The sequence below is a fragment of the Equus przewalskii genome, chromosome 16 (genome assembly GCF_037783145.1).
Source record: "Equus przewalskii isolate Varuska chromosome 16, EquPr2, whole genome shotgun sequence".
In the NCBI taxonomy this organism is placed as follows: Eukaryota; Metazoa; Chordata; class Mammalia; order Perissodactyla; family Equidae; genus Equus; species Equus przewalskii.
In genome coordinates this window covers 3,836,654-3,861,505 of record NC_091846.1, presented here as the reverse complement: position 1 = coordinate 3,861,505, position 24,852 = coordinate 3,836,654, and the positions used below count along the sequence as shown (strand labels likewise).

Genomic DNA, 24,852 nt, shown 5'->3' with positions numbered 1-24,852 from the left:
TTTTTTTTCTTTTCCCCTATTTTGCTTTTCTTATTAAAAGCAAAGTGGAAGCTGCCAGCAGGTGTGTGGAGTAGCTGCTCCTGAGTGGCACACAGTCCAGAGGGCTTGGAACGGGCTTCCCGCGTTCAGGAGCAGGTGCTGTGCTGCCACACGAGCGGGGGTAAAGGTGTCCCCAGCAGAATGGCTCCATGAGGAAATCCGCAAAGACCCACAGGGTCCACTTAGTTTGAAGAGCGGAGGTTGGGGGGAGCGGGGCATGCTGAGAGCACGGGGGCCTGTTGGTACAATGTTCAGAGTGTTTAATAAGGAGAAGCTGTTCACAGGCCAGGTTTGGGGATGGGTGGGATTTTCTTCCATTAGTGCCCGTTGACATTTTCTGTATTTCAAATGTTTTGTAGATCTCAAGGATAAAATTTATAGTGTTCGTAGAAAATACCAATTATAAAAGATTTTATTTGGTCATGTTTTAATCAGGGTTCCACCAGAGAAACCACCAGAAGGAGACAGAGATAGGTGAAGAGATCCGTGTCCAGGGATTGACTCCTGACTGGGGGCCGTGAGTCCACAGGTCATAGGGCAGGCCTACACCACAGGCTGGGAACACCTGGACATGGCTGAAGCTGCCGTCTGCAGGTGGAATTTCCTAAAACTTGTGCTTCTAAAGGTCTTTTTTCATTTATCTTGTTTCAGCGAATATGACTTAAAGTAACGTCATTCACTCATTCATTTGAAAACAGCCCTCCAGAGCACTGTGTGCAGGGGCTGTGTCAGGTATGGGAGACCCACAGGTGACATTCCATCCTGGCTGTCAGTTCCTGTCCACCACGGGTGGCTGAGACTGTGTACTGACACTATGACCCTGGTCTATTTGTATACTAAAGCCAAAATTACTTAGATTTTATTTAAAAATAAAAATTATGTGTTTAAAATTTATGCTGCTTTCTCATAGTTGATAAGTGGCTCGGGAAGTGCCCTCATTTACTCTAAAAGTCCAAGTCTCTAGGAAGACAAAATTGAAGTTGCACTGTTTATTCAGTTAAAAATTCCCTTTTTACTAAGAGTGCACTTAGATCCTCTTGTTGCAACTGCTTGTTTATGCTTGATCAAAGTTTATTTGGTCTCCAAACCACAGCGAATTTGAAGTGGAATTTAAATATGGAGAAGACTGCTGAGTAAGAAGTGATGTTTTAAATCAGGGAAGGAAGGGGACAAAAACTGTAAAGCAGACACAACCTCTCAGCCTTAGCGTGAGGACCCCTGCCCGACCCCTGCTTTTCAGAACAGCTCCCGCCCTCCTTCACTGTCCCCCAGAGGGGCGGAGGCGGACCGAACCTGCGGAGCTCACCCCTTCCGTTCTCTGTGAATGTGGCTGCCCTCACAACCGCCCCATCCACCACCCTCCCCGTGCGGAGACACAGAGTCGGGAGCCTGCCGTCCTGCCCACGATGGGAGAGCTTCATGTTTACTCGGCTGTCAAGTCTTAGGAAGTCCATTGTGCTGCAAATCAAACTTCTTTATTATTAAAACTGATACTTTGATCTTCATCTTTTTGACTTGTGTTTGCTTCTCAGTTTGGAAAAGAAAGAAAGGCTATTTTTGGAGGTCACTAAACTATCAATACTCAATGGCCTATTACCAGTTAGTATATAGGAGTATCAGTGTATATACTCCATTAGGTATGTTCATAATTGTGACTTTGGACCTCTAATGAAAATTTAAATCATATTGTATATTTAAGAAGACAGGTTGTGTAATACATTTTAGAATACAGCCCAACTAAAAGTTTTTCTTCTAACCAAGGATAAACTTATCAAGCTGGTGAATGCAGTTATCCATAACAACTTCTTTCATGATGATTCTGTATAGCAAAGGAGCAAAAAAGTCTAATTTATACCTTTTATTTAAAAGGTACTATTGGGGCTGGTCCGGTTAAGTTCGCACATTCCGCTTCTCAGCGGCCTGAGGTTCGCCGGTTTGGATCCCGGGTGCGGACATGGCACCGCTTGTCAAGCCATGCTGTGGTAGGCGTCCCACGTATAAAACAGAGGAAGATGGGCACGGATATTAGCTCAGGGCCAGTCTTCCTCAGCAAAAAGTGGAGGATTGGCAGCAGATGTTAGCTCAGGGTTAATCTTCCTCCAAAAAATAAATAAAAGGTACTATTCTCCATATTTTCTCCCTGATTCTTTTTCTTGCCCTCATTTTATCATCTAAGTACCATTTTCTTTTTTTGACATGTACTATGAGAACCAGGCTAATTTATAAAGTTCCATGGTGATCCTGTGCTGTCACCTGGGCTTGAAGACATTTGCTTGGCACAAACAAGGAACAAGAGAGTAAATATGACCCACCAAAATGGCAAACTATTTACTATGATAATAGGAATGTCGTAGCAAGAAAGCAGACGTTAATTTTTAAAATCAGGACTTAATGGAAAAGGTGAATACCAATTTATAATCTAAAAGGATTCCACCCCCTGTGAAACTTCAGGAGCATTATATTCAGAGTTGAGTTTTCCCTTAGCAGCTTAGGAAGCACTGTTTTTTAATTTTGTAATTTCAAGTGTCTATGCGTACAAGCAATTTAAAAATTGAGGGCTACGCTTGTTAAAATACCCTTAGAAATAAGAGAGTTCACTTTTCTACTTTCTGTTCTGAGACTGTAGAAATTTTAACTTGTGTTTATAGTTATAAATCCCATAATTAGAAAGTTGCAATGCTGTTGGTCCCACCACACCTTGTGCTGTTTGGGGATTCTAATTACACCTGGTGAAAGAAAACAAAACAGAAGCAAAACCCACCCCTCTTTGTGATGAAGGGTGTTTTACAAAGTGAGTGGCTTACACAAAACTAACCTGTTTTCATAGGTTTACTGGTCCTATTTGATTAATATAGCAACTTGCACAACCAATTGGTACTAAACGTGTTTTCACAAACTGTGGGAGTCTGATTCTATGACGTTACGTCCAGTCTTTGATCTTAGTGTAGAGCTAAGTACCAGGCTGGATGGTTAGGAGTCCCGCCACCTAGGAGCTGTTTCATCTTGGTGGATGACAAACTCCTTCAAACTTTCATTTCTTCACTTGCCAAACGAGTGTTATCCCATCTACACAGTTATTGCGGAGATCGGTGTTTTGGATGGAAAGACACAACATATCAAGGTTTTTCAACGTGAAGACAGCTGTTCCCGTGTAGGGTCACATTTGAGTTTGACTTCAGTAGATGCTGTCTGACCTCGTGACTCCTATTTGAAACTTTGTTTATCACCAGGAACTTGGGGGAAAGCAATACCTACCTCAAAGAGTAGTTGTGAAGATTAAAGAAAGTAAGACCCTCAGGCTGTGAAGTTTGCAAAAAATGTAGGTTGATTTTTATTGCTCATTGACTATATATAAAGAAAGCTTGATTAACTTTGTAATTCTGTATAATTTATTCCTTTGACTACATGTTGAAAATCTGAAAGTCCCTTCAAAACCTGAAGATTTTCCTCTGAAACCTGACACACTTTGTATTTAAGTAGAGAACGTATAGTTTTGAATGATAAAATGGAAACACCTCTTAGAACTTTGGGGCATTTTAATATCAACCAATACCATTTTTACGGGGAGTTTGATATTCATAGCTGAACATCATAAATTAATTCCACACAACAATTCAGTAGTTCATTGTAGATTGCCATGTACAAGAAAGGAAAAGGAAGTCACAGGGGTTCTGATGAAAGTTAATCTAGTGGCATAAACACATTCTTTTGATATTTTTTTGACTTTTGTGTCAAAATGGCAATATCCACATGCCATTTTGAGATCATGTAGTTTCATTCGAACACTTTCACTGGTACATTTTTCTTTCCCCCTTCCTTTTGAAAGTGTGTCCTTCTGCTTCCCAACTGCCGTCTCAGTTTTACAGGATGTCAAGTTATTCTAAGTGTGAAGGCGTGAGTTCAGCATTTAAAGCTCACTAAAATGAGGCAGGTGATCCGTGGAAGATGCAGTTGGCTTAGGGACAGATGTGACTGTTTTCATGGCACGTGCTACCTGTGCCAGCCACAGTCAGGTAAAGCTTCCCATCTGGACACACACAGATTTCATAGAGTCCTTGTGAGCTGCCAGCAGGACCCCAAGTTCCCTGAACCAACTTGGGTAAACACACAGTTTCAGCATCGAGCACAAGCTGTTTGGGAGAAAATGAGAGAGCGAGAGTGGTAAAGGGGGAAAGAACATGATAAGCATGAAATTCATATTCTCCAAACGTTCTAAATGAATTAGTTTTTTCTCTGCATAGAAAGTGGAATAGGCACCTGGCTTTACTTAAGTCATAATTATCTGATTCTTTTAAAGCCTATTTCTATTTTACATTCAGGCAGGGGCTTAATAATTCCTTTTCCAAATTAGAGGGAAGTCGTATTTCCTGTTACACATTGTGTTAGTTGAGCTCGGGAAATTTGTGATGCTACACTCCTAAAAATGCCTTTCAGAATTATTTGACAAAATAATAGGATTCTTTTGCTGATTCGCATTTATCTTGCAATCCACCTTGACTTTACCCTAAATTGTCTTCTCCCCATTAGGATAAAGCACAAGCCACAGAAATAGATTCATCTTAATAATTTTTACCTGTGAGAGTGGGAATTTCTCCTAATTTTATTTTCCTATGAGAGGCAATTAAATTCATCCTATTAGCTAGCAAACATTTCCCTAACTTTTAAAATATTACTTGAAACTCTGCAGCTGTCTATTAGATGCAGCAAAGCAGTAGACACACAGACTAAAGCCAATTAAAATAAAATGAAAGCTACCGAGTTTTTTATTCTTACTGTGGTTTCGTTAAACTGAAATGCAAACAAATGGCCATTGGTTGAGATGTGGGAATCTTTTTGAGGATGTAAGGAAATAAGGATTGTCACTCTGAGCAGGCAAACCTTCCCCACTCTGGGGCACTCACTTGTTAGCAGGAATTAAAGAGTGTTGTGGGTAGGCATGAGGTTCTTCCTTGCCAACAAGGTTAGAGCCTTCCTTTATTTTATGTAGCTTTTATCCATGAACTCCAATCTGCTAATAAACTGATGTCTGCATTCTGTATTCTCTCTCGGGATGCTGACCGCTGCCATGTGGAGCATGGGTGGAACCGTATTAGTGACATTACAAGCAAAGCTTCACTTGTGGTCTGGGACACTGTTAGAGCAAAAGGAGTCAAATGGGTGTCATTATTTGAAAAGCAGAACCTAATGAGGTTATCCTCCAGTGCTTTGGGTTCCGTGGGTACTTGCTTTTCTCTAACTTGTTGGCTTCTCTTCTCTCCTTTCTTATGGCTAATTGGTCAGTTTTTTTCTAGTTATTTTTTTCCAGCTCTTCCAGCAAACTTTAGTCACTGGTAGTGCACGTCCTGCTCCCTTGCTCATCTACATTTGCCTTTATGAGATATTTTGTGGGAGACCAGACATCTATTCATTTTGTACCAGCTCCCAGTTATAAGGGATAGCGACTTTAATTGTGGGTCAGGCTGTGTGCTACTTGTAAAAATGACACCTAATTCATGGAAATAAGTAATATTACTTCAAAATTAAAATCAGTATAAATTTTTTCAAGGCAATACATTTTAAGTATGTAGTGACATTATGATTTAGTAATGAGATCACAAGATTCCTGATTTCCTGTTTTGCACTTATCTGCTCCTGGCATCGTAACTTTTTAAGTTACAACTTGTAAGGTTTTTGCCCGACACCTTCTATGTTCCACTAACAGGCTGCCGTTGAACGGGTCCTGTTGCCACTCCCAAGCTGCCTCTCGTGGTCTCCATCTACTGCCTCAACTGCACCTCCCTCCTAATATTCAATTCATATAATTTCAAAATGTCGTTACCCATATTACCACAGTGGTGTCTCATAACCCTGTGACACAGTTAAGCAAATATTGGTTCCCCTGTTTCACAAATGAGAAGATAGGCCCAGAGAGGCCCGTTAACTTTCCTGAATTCAAACCAGTAATGAATGAATTGATCTAGCACCGGGACAATTAATATTGAGTAGCACGTGCTCTATTTCCTCATTATGACTTTGGCTTGTATCAGTGGCGTTCTATTTCTGACATGAAGTACCACATTTTATCCTTATTGTAGTTGAATTTTAAAGCTCTTATTTTTTATATTTAATTTTCACTTAAACATTATTTGGTGTGAGCAAGCACAGCACTCTAGGCAGTAACAGATGCTGGTTGTCATTCACAGGGAGCTCCCAGTGACAACTGGATTGAAAGAAGCTGGATCACCAGGAAACGGCAGAATCGATATTCTCTGGAAGTTCTGCGGAGTCTGGAGTGCTTTTTTTCAAAGCTGGAAATAACAAGCGACTGGATAGTACCAATACCAGTCAAAGCTGTCTGGATTCAGTATAGAATTATTTTAATGTGTCTTGGGCTTTTTTCAATGCTAAATTGTCTTTTGCCTTCCTTTCACATTTTCTACCCTATGCCTTTCATAACATTTCTTTACGAATGACCACAAATTTAATATCCTGCTACCGTAATGGACACGAGTCTCCTCAGGACACACAGTAGGAGCTTGATCTGTTGAACTCACCATTCCATCGCTACTGTGAAAAACGACATCCATTTGAGAAAGGGCCTCGATCTTCCCAGCCTGAGCTTTAATATGAACACCCTTTGGGGCATCCATGCTTAGACTCCGTGTGGGGGATTCTAATCTGAAATGAGGGAAAGAAATCAAGAAAAAATAGTATTAAAAAAGCCGCCCCAGAGAGATCCCTCAGTGAAGGGCTTAGCATAGAAAATATAATTAGTAAGGTATATAGTATCTTCATGTCATTCTTGAATGCTAATATATTGTACATTATTCACTGGTAAATCTGGAAATAATTGTGCAGTAAAGAAATTAACTTCTCATTAATGGAGAGCCTATGAAATTAGGATCCTCTAAAAACATTGAAGCATTTGACAGCCGCCCCATGCAGTGGTCTCGGTGTGGTTAAGCTCTCCGGTGCACCACTGCAGAAGAAAACGCTATTTGTGAAAAACTTTGTAAAATTATTTTTTAGTTAAAACAAAAAGTTGTTTGGGAAAAAGATAAGTTTAAGGGCACCATGTTCATCTGTTATATGTTCATAAAATAGAACGTAAGTTTGGCCTTTAGGTTTTGTTCGCATTTTTTTCTTTTTTTAAATTTAGGAAGATTACAGGGCAGTTGCAAAGATTTCTTTTGGAAAATTACTGAACTGATAGAGTTGATAGGATGGAGATTGGCTTCAGCTGGCTTTGTTTTTGTAAAATTTCTCAGAATCTCCTTGTGATTATGTCAAACATTGATACAGAACCAAGAGTACATATGAAGAATATATGGAGAAAAATTCTCTTATTTGCCTCTGCCTGGAAAAGACTGACTTTCCACCAGATGGCACAATGTGATCGCTTGAAAAATTTTTCAGCTGCTCCAACCCAACCCAGTCCAAAAGTTTGAAAGGCTGATTTGATTGAAATGTTTCAAGATCAATGAGAGGGAGAACAGGATAGAAAACAATCTGTAATCCTCCCACTGTAGGTAAGAATAGAGTGAAGGCAGGGAGGAAAGAGAAAGGGAAAAGGCTTAAGAAGAGAGAAGTACTCTGATAATGAATTTACATTTGAATTGAATTCAATTTGCAGTTGAATTGAATTTTATTTGACAGAGTTTTAAATCAGATGCATTGCTATCTTTAATTGGCAAGTTTTTTGTCTACCACCGTTTGTCATAGAAAACAAAGTTTCATTTTCTTATGTACCTCTCAATATGTAAAATTTGATCTCTTACACATTTTGAAATATTTAAGTATGAGAAAAGATTTAGAAACATTTACGGAATTTATTGGTCAAATTCTGTTGGGCTTAGGTTAGGGAGAAACACTTTGAAATATCTAGATGAGCTTGGTCTGGCCAGTTGGTGTTTCGACCTCTGCCAATTGCCTACGAGTTCCTTCCTGGATTGATAGAAAGAACAGGGGGGTTGGGGCAGGGGGGAGGTGCAGGGCAGTGAAGGGAGGCGGGCATGTCAGCAACTTGTAGAGGTCTGGCCGATTTCAGGCAAGCCATCTGTGATCTTGAAGACCTTAGTGGAGGTGAGCCTGTTTCAAAGATCAATTGTCCAACAACAAAATGACCTCAATAGGATGAATTACAAGTTTATGGACCAATTACAAATAATATGATGCTTCTAGAAGAGCAGATTTCTTCCCCTTTGCATCATTTCTAGCCTTGGGGATGGAATTTTTCAGTTCATCATAGGTTAAGACGTATTTTACCAAAAAGGCTGCCATTATAATGCTCTGAAGTTTCCATGAACACATTGAATAGTAGCCAGATACATCCACACACACACACACACACACACACACACACACACACAATTCATGTTATAAAAATACAATTAAGATAATTTCGCTGCTAAAGCAGGTGAGTTGTAAGTTGTGTTCCTTTTTAAATAAAGATAAATAGAACTCAGTAATTTTCCAAAGCTTTGCCCATATTTATTTTTAACTGAGTTTATAGAATATGACTAGTCAATCAATCATGTATGATCCTAATATTTATTGTTCATGTCATGTTAGTGTCATTCAAAAAAAGGGGAAAAGTTTCTGAAAACTATGTCTAATGTTTCAATTTTCATTTTTCTTCTCCCCAAAGCCCCCTGGTACATAGTTGTAGATCCCAGTTGTGAGTGCCTCTGGCTGTGCTATGTGGGACGCTGCCCCAGCATGGGCTGACGAGTGGTGCCATGTCTGCGCCCAGGATCGAAACCAGAGAAACCCTGGGCCGCCGAAGCAGAGCGCGAGAACTTAACCACTCTGCCACGGGGCCGGCCCCTAAGTTTCAATTTTAAGTTCTTTCAGGTTTATATTAAGCCCAAATTTTGTAAAAAAGGTGAGAGACCAGGAAGCATAAATACAATTATGATAAGAAAACCTGGCCTAGAGGCAGCACTGGGCAGAGGCCCACTAGACTATGTCCCCTACCAGACCATGCCGACCGCTGGACCTTGCTGACTACTGGACTCTGTTAACTGTGTCGTCTTTAATCTAAAAGTGATTGGAAATATGTATTTGTTCACTGAACCCCCATTTATTAAGCCTCTAGATTTATAGGAAACAGTGGGAAACAAAGCCGACAAGCCTCTTGCCCTTAGGAACCCAACGTTCAACAGCTTCAAGGACCAGAGCAGAGGAATGACAAGACGCGATGTTTGTTTGAAAAATACCACTCTAAAAAAGTCCAGTCAAGACAGATGAGCAGATGCAGAGCTCTCCCCTCCCCCACCAATTACATATAAATGCTGGATAAAATATAACCAAAACCATTAAAACACATACTAGGCATAAAAAGAAAAAAAAGAAAGAGCATTTTCAAGGTGGCAGGAACAGAAGGAACTTATAGTCAGAGTGATGAGTGGGAGCTGAAATGCTGGAGCCCATGGAGGTAATGGGCAGATCCATGCCATAAAGACTGGTATTTTAAATCTCTACAGGGACGGAGTTGTGGCCATTGCAGTGGGAGGGGGTGGAAATGGGCTCCAGGCACACAGACAGAAGTTGAGATACAACATGGTCACAGCTAGAGTAGGCTGCTCATTCTGCGATGTGAGTGGAAACAGTCATAAATCATGCATTAGTGTAGCATCCAAACTGAGAAACCCTCGTGAAAGCTAGTTTCAGAACAGTGACCCCTGCAGGGCCCTGGCAGAAGTGAATGTGAAACTGGCAGTTAAGGCAAATGCAAGACAGTCTCCATGACAACTGCTCCCAGACAAAGAGCCAAAGAGGATGCACTCACTCCCAGACAAATCTACAAACCACACGAGAGAACCTGCCAGCATGAGGCGCTAGAGACAAGAGAGCAGTCAGAAAGGGACTAAAACATAATTAGGTTTAAAGCATTCAAAACGCAAGTCAATCATGTCCATGGAACAAGACAGAATAGAAAAGAAAGATTTAAAAACCAGGTAAGTAGAGGGGCTGGCCCCGTGGCCAAGCGGTTAAGTTCGCGCGCTCCGCTGCAGGCGGCCCAGTGTTTCGTTAGTTCGAATCCTGGGCGCAGACATGGCACTGCTCATCAGACCACGCTGAGGCAGCATCCCACATGCCACAACTAGAAGAACCCACAACGAAGAATACACAACTATGTACCGGGAGGCTTTGCGGAGAAAAAGGAAAAAAAAAATAAAAATCTTTAAAAAAAAAAAAACAACAACAACCAGGTAAGTAGAAATTCAAGAAATTTAAAAAATTAAAGGCTTCTGGTGGATGAAATAGTAGACATGAAACACATGAAAAGAGAATAGGACATCGGACTGTAGATTTGGTAATTCAGGGGGAAAACAAACAACGTAAAATCTGAGCCTCAAGGGGCGAGGAGGATGGAGAGGGAACTTCCAGTGTCGCGGACAGGGATCGCAGAGCAGGGCCCTGCACGAAGGTTCTTACCTTCCTTTTTCCAAGGACTATTTGGCACTCTGGTGAAGTCTATGCATTTAATATTTTTAAATGCACAAAGAATTTCAAAGGAAACTAGTAATCTTTAAATACAAGTGTAAAAATATCTTTAAATGTGTGATACAGTAATTTATGAGCGTATGTAGTAATGCATTAAATAATATCTGGTCATAGGTTCTACAACTGCTGTAATTTCAAAGCAGTGAAGAGCATGAAAAGTATTTTGAGATACTTGCTATGACTTTCATGTGATATGAAAATATCTGCGGCTTCTATAGGTGAAAAAATCCAAGGAACTGCTAATATTACTGTGGTTGTTGCATCATTTATAGTTGAAGGAATGCAAAATTTCAACTAGAGTTCAGTGATGAAAATGAAGACTTTCTTTTTCACATTCAGAATCATTAACCTGCTAAATTCTATTCTTGGACCCCCAAGGGATCCACAGACAGCAAGTTGAGAAGCCCTGTAATCTAGAGAATGAGGAAGACACAGATATGAAGAGGTAACGTTTAATAATTTTCCAGAATTGAAAAATAACATGAGTCCCTAAAGCGGAAGAAGTGCACCAATACCCAAGTATGAATGAAACCATACCCAACACCCAAACACTATATGATGAAACTGCAAAACGTTAAGATTAACGAGAAAGTCTCAAAAGTGTTCTGAATGAAAATCAGATTGCTTACAAAGAACCAAAAGTAATGAATAATATCTTAAAAATGCTGATGTAAAATTATTGTCAGGCTAGACATATATCCCAGTGTAACTATCATTTAACTGTGAAGGAATTAGACATTTCAGGTCTAGAGGGAAAAAGTTTATAGATCCTCACTGAGGAAGCTACTTATGAAAATTAAAACCAGAAGAAAAGGTATTTTGCGAGAAGCAGTGGTCGACATTAGAAGAATCAATCAGATGTGTTGGTAAAGCTAAATATGTATGCTTGAAAAAAATAAAGTAGGGAGACAAGTCAAAGCAAAATTGAAATAAAACAACATGGAACATATATGTCTTTAAATCTTGCATTAAAGCAAAAGAACTTACTTTCACTATAAAAATTTAGGAATAACTCTAAGTTTGTATTTTGGTTTATTAATGATCTATGCAAAGACATTTTATAGATGTAGTCATATTTATACTAAAATGTTTACACTTTTAATAATAGTTACTTTCATTTATGATATTCATTATGATTTATGATAAGGTTTGAAATATTCAGACATTTCACTTGAATTTATAGAAAACATACTTTTAAACGTACACCTACTTTGACACATTGATGTTAAGATTATTGCCCCTTATTTCTTCTCATGTGCATCCTTATTGACTTTCAACTATTTTCATTTGAATTGAATTGTCTATCATTCTAACTTAGAAGAAAAATCATACAGTTCCACAGAACATATCTTCTAAAATGCATAACATGGGGGCCGGCCCCGTGGCCAAGTGGTTGAAGTTCCGTGTGCTCTGCTTTGGTGGCCTGGGGTTCACAGTTCAGATGCCAGGTGTGGACCTACTCCACTCATCAGCCATGCTGTGGCAGCATCCCACATACAAAGTGGAGGAAGATCGGCACAGATGTGAGCTCAGGGCTAATCTTAAGCCAAAAAGGAGGAGGATTGGCAAAGGATGTTAGCTCAGGGCGAATCTTCCTCACACAAAAAAATAAAATATATATAAATAAATAAATAAAAGATGCATAACATGACCTAATTGTAAGCACTGCTCACCCTCAATGCTGGCACCATCCTACAATCATCCAAATTACTCGAGTGATTTTATTATTTCTGAAAAGTTTGCTCCTGTTTTGAAAATATATATGACTTGCTTAATTCATGAGAAATACAAAATCATCTTCTAAACTCGTTAAGGCTGTACTTCACAGAAGAATATTAACAATCTCTGAAATCTGGAAGGGAGTGGAATGCTATTGCAATGAGTAGAAATTTGTGAAAGAGTATGTTGAATTACAGGATAACTAATGTCACTTGGATAAGACGGCTGGCCTTAAACCATCTGTGCTTGACTCGATTTTTCATGGGCGCCTAATATTTTTAGTTACCACAGGAACCAGTGAACTACACAATTGAGGTTATCCTTAACACCTCTATTTTAGGACTTTTGTTTAGTATTTTGTATGTTATCTGTCATTATTAAAAAGAATTAAGTTTCGGGGCTGGCCCCGTGGCCGAGTGGTTGGGTTCGCGCGCTACGCTGCAGGCGGCCCAGTGTTTCGTTAGTTCGAATCCTGGGCGCGGACATGGCACTGCTCATCAGACCACGCTAAGGCAGCGTCCCACATGCCACAACTAGAAGAACCCACAACGAAGAATACACAACTATGTACCGGGGGGCTTTGGGGAGAAAAAGGAAAAAATAAAATCTTTAAAAAAAAAAAAAAGAATTAAGTTTCTATTTGTTAAGAATAAGAATTAAATCTTAAAAAGATTCCTTTTAGCTAAAAGAAAAATTAGAACCAATATATTTGTAAGCCTCTCCTGGAAGGACTTATATTTATAAGTGTACATTCGGAATATTGATTTTTTACATCATGCATTTCACATTCCTGATTTAACAGCACTCTACAGCTCAGGAGCTGGAGACGTCAGCAATAAATTCTTGTATGAGTATTGCCTTTGCTGTTCTGTTATTGGATGAAATTGTCAACTCTTCAAACTGTTTTCAGTTGTTGAATTGACTAAATTTACTGTTTTTTCCTTTTGACATTTTATGATTTATTTCCTTTTTCTTGGAATTGCTATTATTAAGGAAAACAAGCCATACCATAAATTGTCAATTGTCCGGAGGCATAAATTGCTTTCACTGTTTAAGTCGACTTGAGATAGTAACCTGTGATAGATGAAAAGTAAATACTTGGAGAAGAATGTGATTATGCAAAGTGAGTTAGATCCATTCAGTGCTTCACTTGTTGATGCATTTACCCATATCGATTTTTATCAGTGATTGTTTCAAAAAATACTGAAACAGAAGAAATTTAAAAACCCCTCAGAGACTACTTTCCAGACCACTTTACAAAAATATTTAAAAACCAAGATTAAATGAACAATTTTCTAGGGAAATACAGTTGATCAAAATTGACCCCTACTAAAGGTAGAAAGTTTAAGTAGACAAATTTCCATAAAATAAGAAATGAACTATTAAGGACCTATCTTAAAAAAATTCACCAGGCCCAGATAATTCCAGGGAGAATTCTACCAAACCTTTAGTGACCAGAGTGTCCCAAGTGACCCCGGTTTATTCCAGAACATTGAAACTGAGAGAAAACTTTCTAATTCTTGAGGCATGAACAACATTTACAAAGCTAGCACACACATAAGAAAAAAGAAAGTTACAGACCAATATCACTAATGTATATAAATGCAAAGGTTCTGGATAAAATATTAGCAAATAGAATCAAACACCATTTTAAGAAAATAATGTACCACGACCAAGTAGAATTTATTCCAGGAATATTCAGTGTTAGAAAACCCCTTAATACGATACACTATATTAATATATCTAAGGGACATACATACGACGATCTCCATAAATGCTACAGAGCTTTTGACAAAATTCAACACCCATTCAACACAAAATAGAAATTGATATTTACTTTCTTTATAAAACACACATTCACATCATCTTCCTTAAGGGAGAAACACCCAGAGGCATTTCCATTCAGATTGGGAAAGGCAAGGATGCATACCATCTCTCTTTCTTTCTAACACTGCACTGAAGATATTGGGAAATGCAATTAGATAGGAGAAATAAATCAGAGGCATAGAGTGGGAAAATATGGTGTGACAGTATATCTGCAGATGATATGATAGTCTACCTGAAAAATCCTGGCGAGCCAGTGATCAAACTGACTCAAACAATAAAAAGTTCAGTAAGGTAGTTTACATAAAGTTAACATACAGAAATCAGTAGTCTTCATACCCCAAACAATAACTAGTTAGGGGATACAATGGTGGAGTCAAATCCCATTTATAAGAGCAACAAGGAAGAAAAGCTAAAATGCTTAGGGATAAACTTAATAAGAAATGTGAAAAACTTCCGCACCCTCCCGAAAGGCACCAAATTAGATTCTGACAAATGGAAAGACATCCTATGTTGTTAGGTAAATGACTAACGCTATAAAGATGCCAGTTTTTCCTAAGTTAGCTTATAAATTTACCATAATCGTAATCAAAGAATAAGCTTTTCTTGAACTAGACAAGTTAACACTCAAGTTCACATGCAAGGAAAAATATGCAAGAACAGACAGAGAAACGTTGAAGGAGATAAGCTACGAGAGTACGTTTGTGTGTGTGTGACTAGTCCTACCATACCTTTTAAATCTTCTAAAGCCTATTTAATTAACACATTGGTACTGGCCCCTGAGTAGACAGACCGGTGGAATAGAGGAGAGAGTGCAGAAATAGACCGTGTGCACAGGGGAGTTGAATACATGGGAAAGGTTGTATTCCAAAGGTAGAGTTTTTAGTAAACAATCTAATTGCTGGCACCTCTGGTTGGCCAGTTGGAAAAGATAAAACTGGACCCAGACCTCATACTGTATACTTCATACAAGAATAAACTCTAAATGGATTGGGAATCTAAATGTAAAAGATAAAGCTGTACAAAAAATGTGGCTGACAACTTCCTCTTTCTGTAGGGAAAGTCTTTTAAATTATGGCTTGAAATCCAGATGTAACAAAAGAAATGATTAATAGATTTGAGTATATAAACATTAAAAATTAATAGAGGGGCCAGCCCGGTGGCACAGCAGTTAAGTTTGCACATTCCGCTTCGGTGGCCTGGGGTTCGTTGGTTCAGATCCCGGGTGCGGACATGGCACCACTTGGCAAAAGCCATGCTCTGGTAGGCATCCCACATAGAAAGTAGAGGAAGATGGGCATGGATGTTAGCTCAGGGCCAGTCTTCCTCAGCAAAAAGAGGAGGATTGGCAGCAGTTAGCACAGGGCTAATCTTCCTCAAAAAAAAAAATTTAATAGAAATATAATAGGAAAAAGATAAATATTCACAATATATATATTTTAATCCCTACAAATTAAAAAAGTAATTAAAGAACCAAAGGAGATGAAGAGTCAATTCACAGAAGAAGCAACTTTAATAACAAAATAGAAATATGAAAGATGCTCAACCACACTAGTCATCAGGGAAGTGAAAAGTAAAATACCATCACATAACACTCAGCAGAATAGAAAAAAATCATAAAGTCTGACAGTGCCAAACACTGGTAAAAATGTGAGAAAAGACAAACTCTTGCTCATGGAATTACGTGTCAGCGCCAGCACTCTGAGCTGTACATTGGCCAGGTTTGGTGGCTGAATGTGTTCATATCTGACACCATACATGCCACCACTTGGTAGAACGGAAAACCTAGAGTAGTGCTCTCCATGGCTTCCTAAAAGAGTTTTGAAAAACTATGTACCCATTACACGTTTCTAAGTTAACGTCTAAATATTTTATCATAAATTTAAGTGTTTGTAAGAGATGTAATTTCTGCCATATTATAAACATTGCCATTTTGAAATAAAACATCACTTATTAAAATGTATCTGATGAAATCTAAAAATCATGGAGATTTGACACCTACCAATTTTGTATTACAATCTAATACTACATTAAAATGTGTGGTTTTTTTTTTTTTTTTTTGAGGAAGATTAGCCCTGAGCTAACTGATGGCAATCCTCCTCTTTTTGCTGAGGAAGACTGGCCCTGAGCTAACATCCGTGCCCATCTTCCTCTACTTTATATGTGAGACGTCTACCACAGCATGGCTTGACAAGCAGTGCCATGTCTGCACCCGGGATCTGAACTGGCAAACCCCAGGCTGCCGAAGCAGAATGTGTGCACTTAACCGCTGTACCACTGGGCCAGCCCCTAAATTTTTTTTTTTTTTTACTTACATTGTCCAGCTTTGGCCATTGAGAGCTCCTTCAGTTGCATCCTATGTCCTTTTGACACACTCTCATGATTTTGATTTTTTTTTTCTCTTGAGGAAGACCAGCCCTGAGCTAACATCTGCTGTCAATCGTCCTCTTTTTGCTGAGGAAGATTGGCCCTGAGCTAATGTCTGTGCCCATCCTCATCTATTTATATGGGATGCCACCACAGCATGGCTGATAAGCAGTGCTAAGTCCGCACCCAGGATTTGAACCATCGAAACCCAGGCCTCTGAAGCACAGCACATGAACTTAACCACTGTGCCACTGGGAGGGTCCTCATTATTTTGATTTTTGAGCACTTCTTACTGGCACTACAAGAGGGTCCAAATGCATCTTCTATATTTCCTGCTTCAGTCCTAGAAAGAGCCATTTCCCCAAGGAATCCTGACTCCTTTGATTGGAGAATGGTTCGAGAAACCAAGTTCTGGCTGCCACTAATTTTAATTACTTGATCTCTCATTTCTAGAATTTCTATTTTGTTATTTTCCAAATCTGCCACTTTTATACTATCTTGTCTTTGCCTTACCCTCCTATTCAAGTTTTTCCCCTTTGAGCATTTTATTCATATCTGTTTTAAAAATCTCTTCACTTTGCTCTCCTTAGAGTGTTAGGAGTGGCTGCTGTAGTGGCTGCTAATTCTCTCCTTATAGTCGTAGTAAGGTAGTTCAACTCCTTATCCATTTGTCTTTTTCTTTCTTCTTAGTAAGCTCATCTTCAGCAGGGATTGTTTTCCATATGTGTTTTTATGTCACGGGTACTGGGATAATTTCTTCAACATAGTTACTCTTTTTTTTAACTTACCTGTCGGTTTTATAGACTTCGGTGCAGTTTTTAATGTTCGATTTCTGGCCTGGGGCTCCTAAGCAATGAGGTTGCGTGGATTTAGTTCTCCTACTTTGGCCAAGCAAAGGCTTGTAGTTCATGACTTCTTGCGGGTAACTTTTTCAACCCACAGCCCAAGATAGTAATCTCTCTTGCAGCATCCTTGGGCTATTAGGTAAATTTCTCGAAATACCTATTTCATGAGAGGCCAGGACTACAAGGCATCCCAGTCCAGGCATTTCATGCACGCTAGGCTAGAATTAGGAATCTCAGTCTCTGATATTATTAAAGCCCCAGCCTTTAACCTCTGTGGGATCTTGATTTCTCCACAAGTACCTTGGCTTAGCTCCCACTTTCTGCTCTGGCCATGAATTTCCTCTGTATTACTGGGACCTGAGAATTAGCTTTTCTTGGTTTCTAGTTGAGCTTGGTATTTACAAACTCTTATTAAGTAAATCAATATTCACAAGTGTTTGAGATACAAGAGCAAATGTTTCCACATCTGCTCATTTTACTTGTCTAATAAAGACATATTTTCCTGGCTATGTGCTAGGCATTGTTCCCAGCAATTTACAAAAATAATTTATTTAATTGCCATCACATCTCTATTGGGTTGCGGAGGATTTACAGTCTACCCTGCCATATTCACTTCTACTGATTCCTTAAGTTTCAGTTCAAATTCTTCCTTCTCTGTGATATCAGCTCAGATTCCTCTGGGTAGATTTTATACTCTTTCTCCTACGCCCTCATTATAATTTGTACTTTCATCATAGCAATGAATTATATTGTTCTAGCTTCTTTGCATGTTTCTTTTTCCAATAGACTTTAAACTCATTAAGATCAAGGACCATGCCTTTTATCACTGTAGAATGAGTATCTATCATAGATTCTGGCAGATAAATACTTTTAATATATTTTTGCTGAATTAAAAAAAATATCATATATGAATGAAAAGTGGCTTTAAGGCAGTATGCCAGAGTTCATACTTTTCTTGTGAATGATTTTGCCATAAGAAAAGTGAATCTAACCTCAATATAAGTTAATTATCTTTCTTCTTAAAGAATATAATAATTGTCACCCTTCTATGACTATCATTTGAGCAAATATAGAAATTTAAATTGTGATATTTAAATATATATATTTCAGAAATATATTTATAAATGTGTCATGACCTTTACCCTACAAAATCCATAGGTCAGTTAGGATACTCTAGAGTCTTTTTCACTTTGCTCAGCCCGGGAATAGTAATGCTGTGGATCCAGAAATAAAAAGTGAAAGACAGTTTATGGTAGGAATTTACAGAAGCAAATGTGACTATCATATATGCCATCAGTGGCATGTGGTAGCAAATCAAAGAATAAATCCTCCAGGGTCCGCTTGGGTGGTGGAGAGAGTAAAAGTTTAGAGCGTACAAGGGCTCTGGAGTGAGAGCTGAACTGCATTACGAGTTGGCTACTTTTTTATCTTTGTGCCTCAGAACATGCTACTGTCTAGATTTCAGTGTTCTCTTCTATAACATGGGGATAAAATTGATTACTTTTAAGGTTGAGTTGATGGTTAAATGAGATGAGTTAGGAGATAGCACAGGGCACGGTGCCCGGTAGTTGAAGGCATTCAATGCATGGTAGTTCACGCCTTCCATCCTCACCACATTCTTCATCAATTTTTCACAATTTTATTATTTTCTCAATCGCTTTGGTTGTAACACTTGGGTTACATAATCCTCCCTTAATATCACCTTTTAAAAAGCAAGAGAATAATCTTCTGCCACTTTTTTTTTAAAGATTGGCACCTGAGCTAACAACTGTCGCCAATCTTTTTTTTTTTAATTGCTTTTTCTCCCCAAATCCCCCCAGTACATAGTTGTATATTTTAGTTGTGGGTGCTTCTAGCTGTGGCATGTGGGACGCCGCCTCAACATGGCCTAACAAGTGGTGCCATGTCCGTGCCCAGGATCCAAACCAGGGAAACCTTGGGCCGCTGAAGGGGAGCAAGGGAACTTGACCACTCAGCCATGGGGCCGGCCCCCTATGCCACTTCTTTTTTAATAAGGGCCTGCTGTATAAGCTAGCAGATTTATGTCCTAATGGGACAAAATACAATGAATTGTTTAATTTCCAGATCTATATATTTTAAAATGGTGACATTTACTTTAAAAAGTGGTTTGACATCTCTACAATTTATATTATTTTATAATTTCAAAGTGGTTTTAATGGGATTATCTTTTAAAGATATTGAATCATTTTTCCATCCTAGGAAAGTAAAATATTCTTCTTCCCTAACTATAATAATTCTGTAATATTGATCTTATGATCCTTTATCAAAATTAATGAAATTGTTATAATTTAATTATGGTCACAATTTATTTTTATGCTGCAAATGTTCTCTAAGTGGGTAAGATGAATTGAACTTGCATTCGCTTTTGATTAATATTTAATTAGACATTAAAGATAAGAGAAATGCTGGATTTCCCAACTTCTATTCCATTTAACGAGAATACCTGGTACAATAATGATAATAAAAATGATTATTTGTATTTGACTTTCAGTTTACAAAATACTTTTAACCTAATCGGTTATTAAATCTTTCCTAGAACATTCTGAGATGTGTATCACAGTCAACATTTAATATGTGAGAAAAAAGACTCTCAAAAGGTTAGTTTGGCCGAGGTCACCAGGCTCGTCTGTGTAAAGCTGGGTTCCTTACTATACTTTATTTCCTCCATTGTACATAATATATATAGAAAATGTTAATTGTCCTGCATACATTTTAAGTTCAAATTCTAAATGTAATTTTAAGGGATATCTTAGACTTTAAGACACTTGGTTTTAAAAATATTATTTGGTTTTCTTATGAAGTACAAATAAACTACTGGAATAAACAGTTATAGCAGTAAATGACATTCAGTAGCCTGGAGTGAAATACACACAGGCACACGGAGACTCTGCTTAAGAACAAATTTACATACGCCTTGTTTACAGAAGTATTAGAGATGGGTGGCATAATATGAATAGGTGAACGTTTTCTGTTAAAAATTGTGAAAAATTTCAGGAGACTCATGCTGACGCTTTTCAGGGAAAAACGACGGGTTTGTGAAATACATGGATCATAAACCCACAGTGGGCGAACTAAAACCTCGGGACGAGCAGGCATTCAGGAGGTCTCCGGGGGAAGGCGGGCAGTCCAGGCAGAAGGGACAACTGTGTAAAGGTCTGGAGTGGGAGGGGATGGCTCCTCTCAGGCCTGGGAGGGCAGGGAAGGCGGGAGGCGCTGCGCGGCGGGAGGCTGCAGAGCCGGCGGGAGCCCAGCTCGGGCGGGGGGCGGGGGTGGCCTCACGGAGGGGCGGCGTGAGCGCCCCCGGGCCGAGGTCCACTTTCCTGTGGCTGACGCGCAAGCCATGAAACCTTGTAAATAGTCGCATTTAGCAAAGTCCCTGTGCTGTCAGTGTGAAGGGCAGGTTAGAGAGGAGCACGCTGGAGGCAGCAATAGGCTGTAGGGACAGCACAGAGCGTGAAGGAAGCAGGAGGGCAGGGATGGTCAAGGGGCCCCAGCTCCGAGACAATCAGCGGGAGAACCAGTCGTGCTTTGCCTTCCCTCGGATTTTAGATCGTAACGACCAGTTGCAGGGGGAAAGTCATGAGAATAAGGACAACTGGTGCCATAAGAAGCAGTCCGGTAATAACCGCTAAAATGTCACTCCAGCACATATCCAGGATCTTCCATGCGAGAATCTGCTTATATTTGAACAAAATTCTTACCTCAGGTCCTCAAACGGGTCGGCGCTTACAAGGGGTGTCTCCACCGAATGTTCAAAAAGAGCCCCTTCAGGCCCTAAGCAAAACCAAAGATACGTCATTTACAAAAGGAACACCAATGACACCAAACAAAGTAAACGCTTAGGTTACACGTTAGAGCACAAGTAGGTTTGATTTGTGTCGCTGAAGTTCTGCAGATGTTTGGGTTGCAGGAAAAAAGGCACAATTGCTCTCCGACTTTTCAAGGATACCACGATTTCACTAGGTTGCTGTAAACAAAACATGATTTTTAAAGCAATTACAAATATGCAGGCTTATTTTAAAACTAGAAAGCAAAATTAACCCTCAAATTGAAAAAGAAGTAATTTCAGTTGAAGATTCTGTGTCCATATATTTTAGATAATAGTACTTTTACTCATTCTCTAGATTTTATGTGTAAAACTTGTATCTTATGTCATTTGTTTCTTAAGGCACGTCAGGAAATCCATAGACAAATCAAAGTTTTAAATACTTAAACTGACTTTCTAATTTCTAGGAATCAGTATGTCCCCAATTCTTTCGCTAGTCTGAGAGCCTGTGTGCAAGACACAGGGTCAGTCGCAAAGGTGAGGATGACATGCTCTTTGCTATATCTAAGTTGTTAATACTCGGAACTCTCCAAGGGAGGTAAGATTATTTTCCCATTTTACTGAGGAGGAAAATGAGGAACACAAAGGTTAACTTGCCTAGAATTACACAGCTAAGTGGCGGGGCTGTGACTTGAATTCCAAGCCCACATTTTTAATCTTTATGCTACAGGATTTCTCATACGTAAATAACAAACACTATGTGCTAGAAAGTAACGTGCCAGTAGCAAAGTGCAACTAAATTATTTTGGGGGTCATCGGCAGGGAAGAATCTCTTTAAGGCGGCGGAAGAGGCTTTTTATAGTAAAATGCAGTTGCTCTGAACCCTACGTAGATAGACATTTGCGACCATGTGGAGTTTGTGGACAGACTTTCAAGGAGAGCAGCAGCCCAGGGGCAGGAGAATGTAACCAGTGTGCAGAATGAACGATCAACCAGTTCACTGCAGAAGCAGAGGATTCAACGTGGAAACACGAATTTATTTTTCATATTATATTAAAAATATTTCCCCTCTTTAATTTAAGGGCATACTCACAGATTTAAGTAGTACCACATTGCCTCGGTTACCCACTCATCATGGTTTACCTAGGGCCCGTGTGCCTGTCCTAGGCTCCACCCCTTTCCTGGGCCCCACCCCTTTTTTAGAGCCTGCCCTGGCTTAGGGTCTGCAGTTGCAGTTTGCAAATAATTTATTTCTCTCCCCCTTGGTTCCAAAAGGAGCTCAGGGCATGTCCTCACGTTGTGCAGACTTTTCTCTTTAGGAAATACTGAAAACAATTTAAATGCTTATTTTCTAATCTCCTCTTGTACTAGTTTGACGTTCGGCATTGAAAGCCTGGGTCGAAGTCATGAGCTGGAGCAAAAGTTTGTCAGCAGCTCTTACTAACCTAATTCACGATACCCTATTTTCTCCACAGTATTACTCACTATATTAGCTTTGTTATGATAATTGCTGCTTCCTTAGCAATTTTGTTTAAATATGAAGACATGACAAAAGTACACATTGAGGGGGCTGGCCTCGTGGCCGAGTGGTTAAGTTCGCGCGCTCTGCTGCAGGCGGCCCAGTGTTTCGTTGGTTCGAATCCTGGGCGCGGACATGACACTGCTCATCAAACCACGCTGAGGCAGCGTCCCACATGCCACAACTAGAAGGACCCACAACAAAGAATATACAACTATGTACCGGGGGGCTTTGGGGAGAAAAAGGAAAAAATTAAAAAAAATCTTAAAAAAAAAAGTACACATTGAAAGCACTCGTTCAAGAAATAATAGTTTGCAGCATAAAAGTAAAAGAGACTTAAATCAGTACAACATGAAATTTCATAATTACAAGGCAGATTTGGTAGCATGATCAATATAAGAACTATAATCAACTGAAATAAAACACACAGAAGTGAAGGTTAACCTTTCATGAAAATTATAATTCATGCAAATTATATTCAGATAAGAAACAGATCCTCATACACGCTGTAAAAGGCACATCTCCTTGAAGCACCACTCAAGCAAACCTGAATGATAATGGTGACCATTGGTAACCTAAGACCGTACTACGCATGAGGGTTTCCACGATCAACTGTGCCAATCAAATTTTGTACCAGTGTCTGGTTTGCCTGAAATATAGACAACATTTTCTGTTTGGTCTGCAGAGGGAAACAATTTAACACAGTAATTTGTACGATACTTGTATTCCCTTTATCTTTTTCTTTCTCCCTTGCTTCTCCTGATTTGCAAAATATAAAAGAAAAAGTAAAGAAAGAATAGATCTCAAGTTAATCATTAAGAAGACAAGTAGAGATACGCCACATATAGTTTTCTGCGTAAGTAGATTTATTGTCTGTGTTTATACGGCATCGTTTGAAACACGAGTGTGCTTTGTCTGGGGGAGCCTAGGACGAGCTTTATAAATTATTAAAACATAATGATTCCTTTCCATAGTTAGGATGATAGAACCAAAAGGAATGTGGGCTATAAATTTTTGTGTAATTATTTTACCTCTTTATTCTTATGTAAATAAAATGATGACAGACAAAAAGTTTCAGTACGTTTTGCTCTCTGTCCACATAAACTATAAAACAAGCTAGAAATTGCAATGCATTCCAGTTGCATACACAATTTTTTTTTTTTTAAACACAGATTCAGTTCTTTTCCAAGAGCTGAAATTATTTTCAGAGTGCCAGTGGCACTATTTTACAAGGTAACGGAACTCCGTAATTAGGTTTTAAATGCGCGCCAATTATTTACCTTCTAGAGCTAGGGACATCACAGTGACATGTGATAATGGTAATGTACTTCTAGGCAGACATAGAGTCTATAAACTAATACGTATTATCTTTAAATAAAAGGAGCAGTTTCTGTATCATTAAAATTGTAAGTGTCCAAATTATATGATCTGATTATATCATTACTATTCAGCCTCAAAATAAATACTTCTTAGAACCTATTTGCTATAACAAAATGGATGTTTCCTAAATTGTTTCATAAAATAATTCTCAGTAAATTTTGTTGATTTTTAGTGTAATTATATTTCCTTTATATTCCCACTCATATTTAAATATTCCCAAGATTTAAATAAAAGAAATTAACCAAGATTATATTAAAAAAATTGGTGTAACACCTACTCCTTGTAGAAAATAGAATATATTATTTAAGGTTGTATAATCTAAATTTTAGTTAGGGGAAAAAAGTTCCACTATAAAATATCATCATATAAATCATGTATTAAAATGACCTTTCATAAGTATTATTTATACAGAAAGGTATAATCAAGAAGCCAAAAAAATAAAAGCCCCACCTTATAATGTTAGCTTTTTTTTAAAGAATATGTCACTGAGACATAGTAAATGGTCTCGTCATTTCTACCGTAAAGTATCAGTAGTATTTGGATGGCACCATTCTTCTCTTCTGGGTCCTAGAACAATTTATGATGAATGACACTCATATGAAGATCTGTAGTCAGATTGTGGTGCAATCTGGACTGGGATGGTGGTGAAGGCTTTGAAGAGTTCATGGTCGGAGCCCAACAACTGGAAGGGAAATTGCTCCCAGTTGCTCCCTTATTCCCAACACGCTGCTACTCCTAGGATCCTTCATTTACAGACATACATAGAGTTCAATATTAATAATTCTGTTCAAACAGTTCATAATATATACCCAGGCATTTGTTAGATTTTTGGATCTACACTGATAACTATTTACTAAGATTAATTTCACATTCATTGAGCATTT

General features: G+C 38.8%; 1 protein-coding gene across 2 annotated transcripts in view; it reads right to left on the bottom strand.

Annotated features, from left to right (window-relative positions):
• Positions 1–3,346: 3,346 nt before the first annotated feature.
• Positions 3,347–24,852, bottom strand: part of SGCG (sarcoglycan gamma) — a 149,723-nt gene continuing 128,217 nt past the window's right edge. For both annotated transcript variants that reach the window (XM_070578591.1, XM_070578592.1), the window contains exons 6-8: positions 21,005–21,077; positions 6,573–6,696; positions 3,347–4,169 (exon numbers count right to left, since the gene is read on the bottom strand). In XM_070578591.1, coding sequence (XP_070434692.1) covers positions 3,996–4,169; positions 6,573–6,696; positions 21,005–21,077 — 371 coding nt within the window. In that variant the 3' untranslated portion in view covers positions 3,347–3,995. The remainder of the gene's footprint in view (positions 4,170–6,572; positions 6,697–21,004; positions 21,078–24,852) is intronic.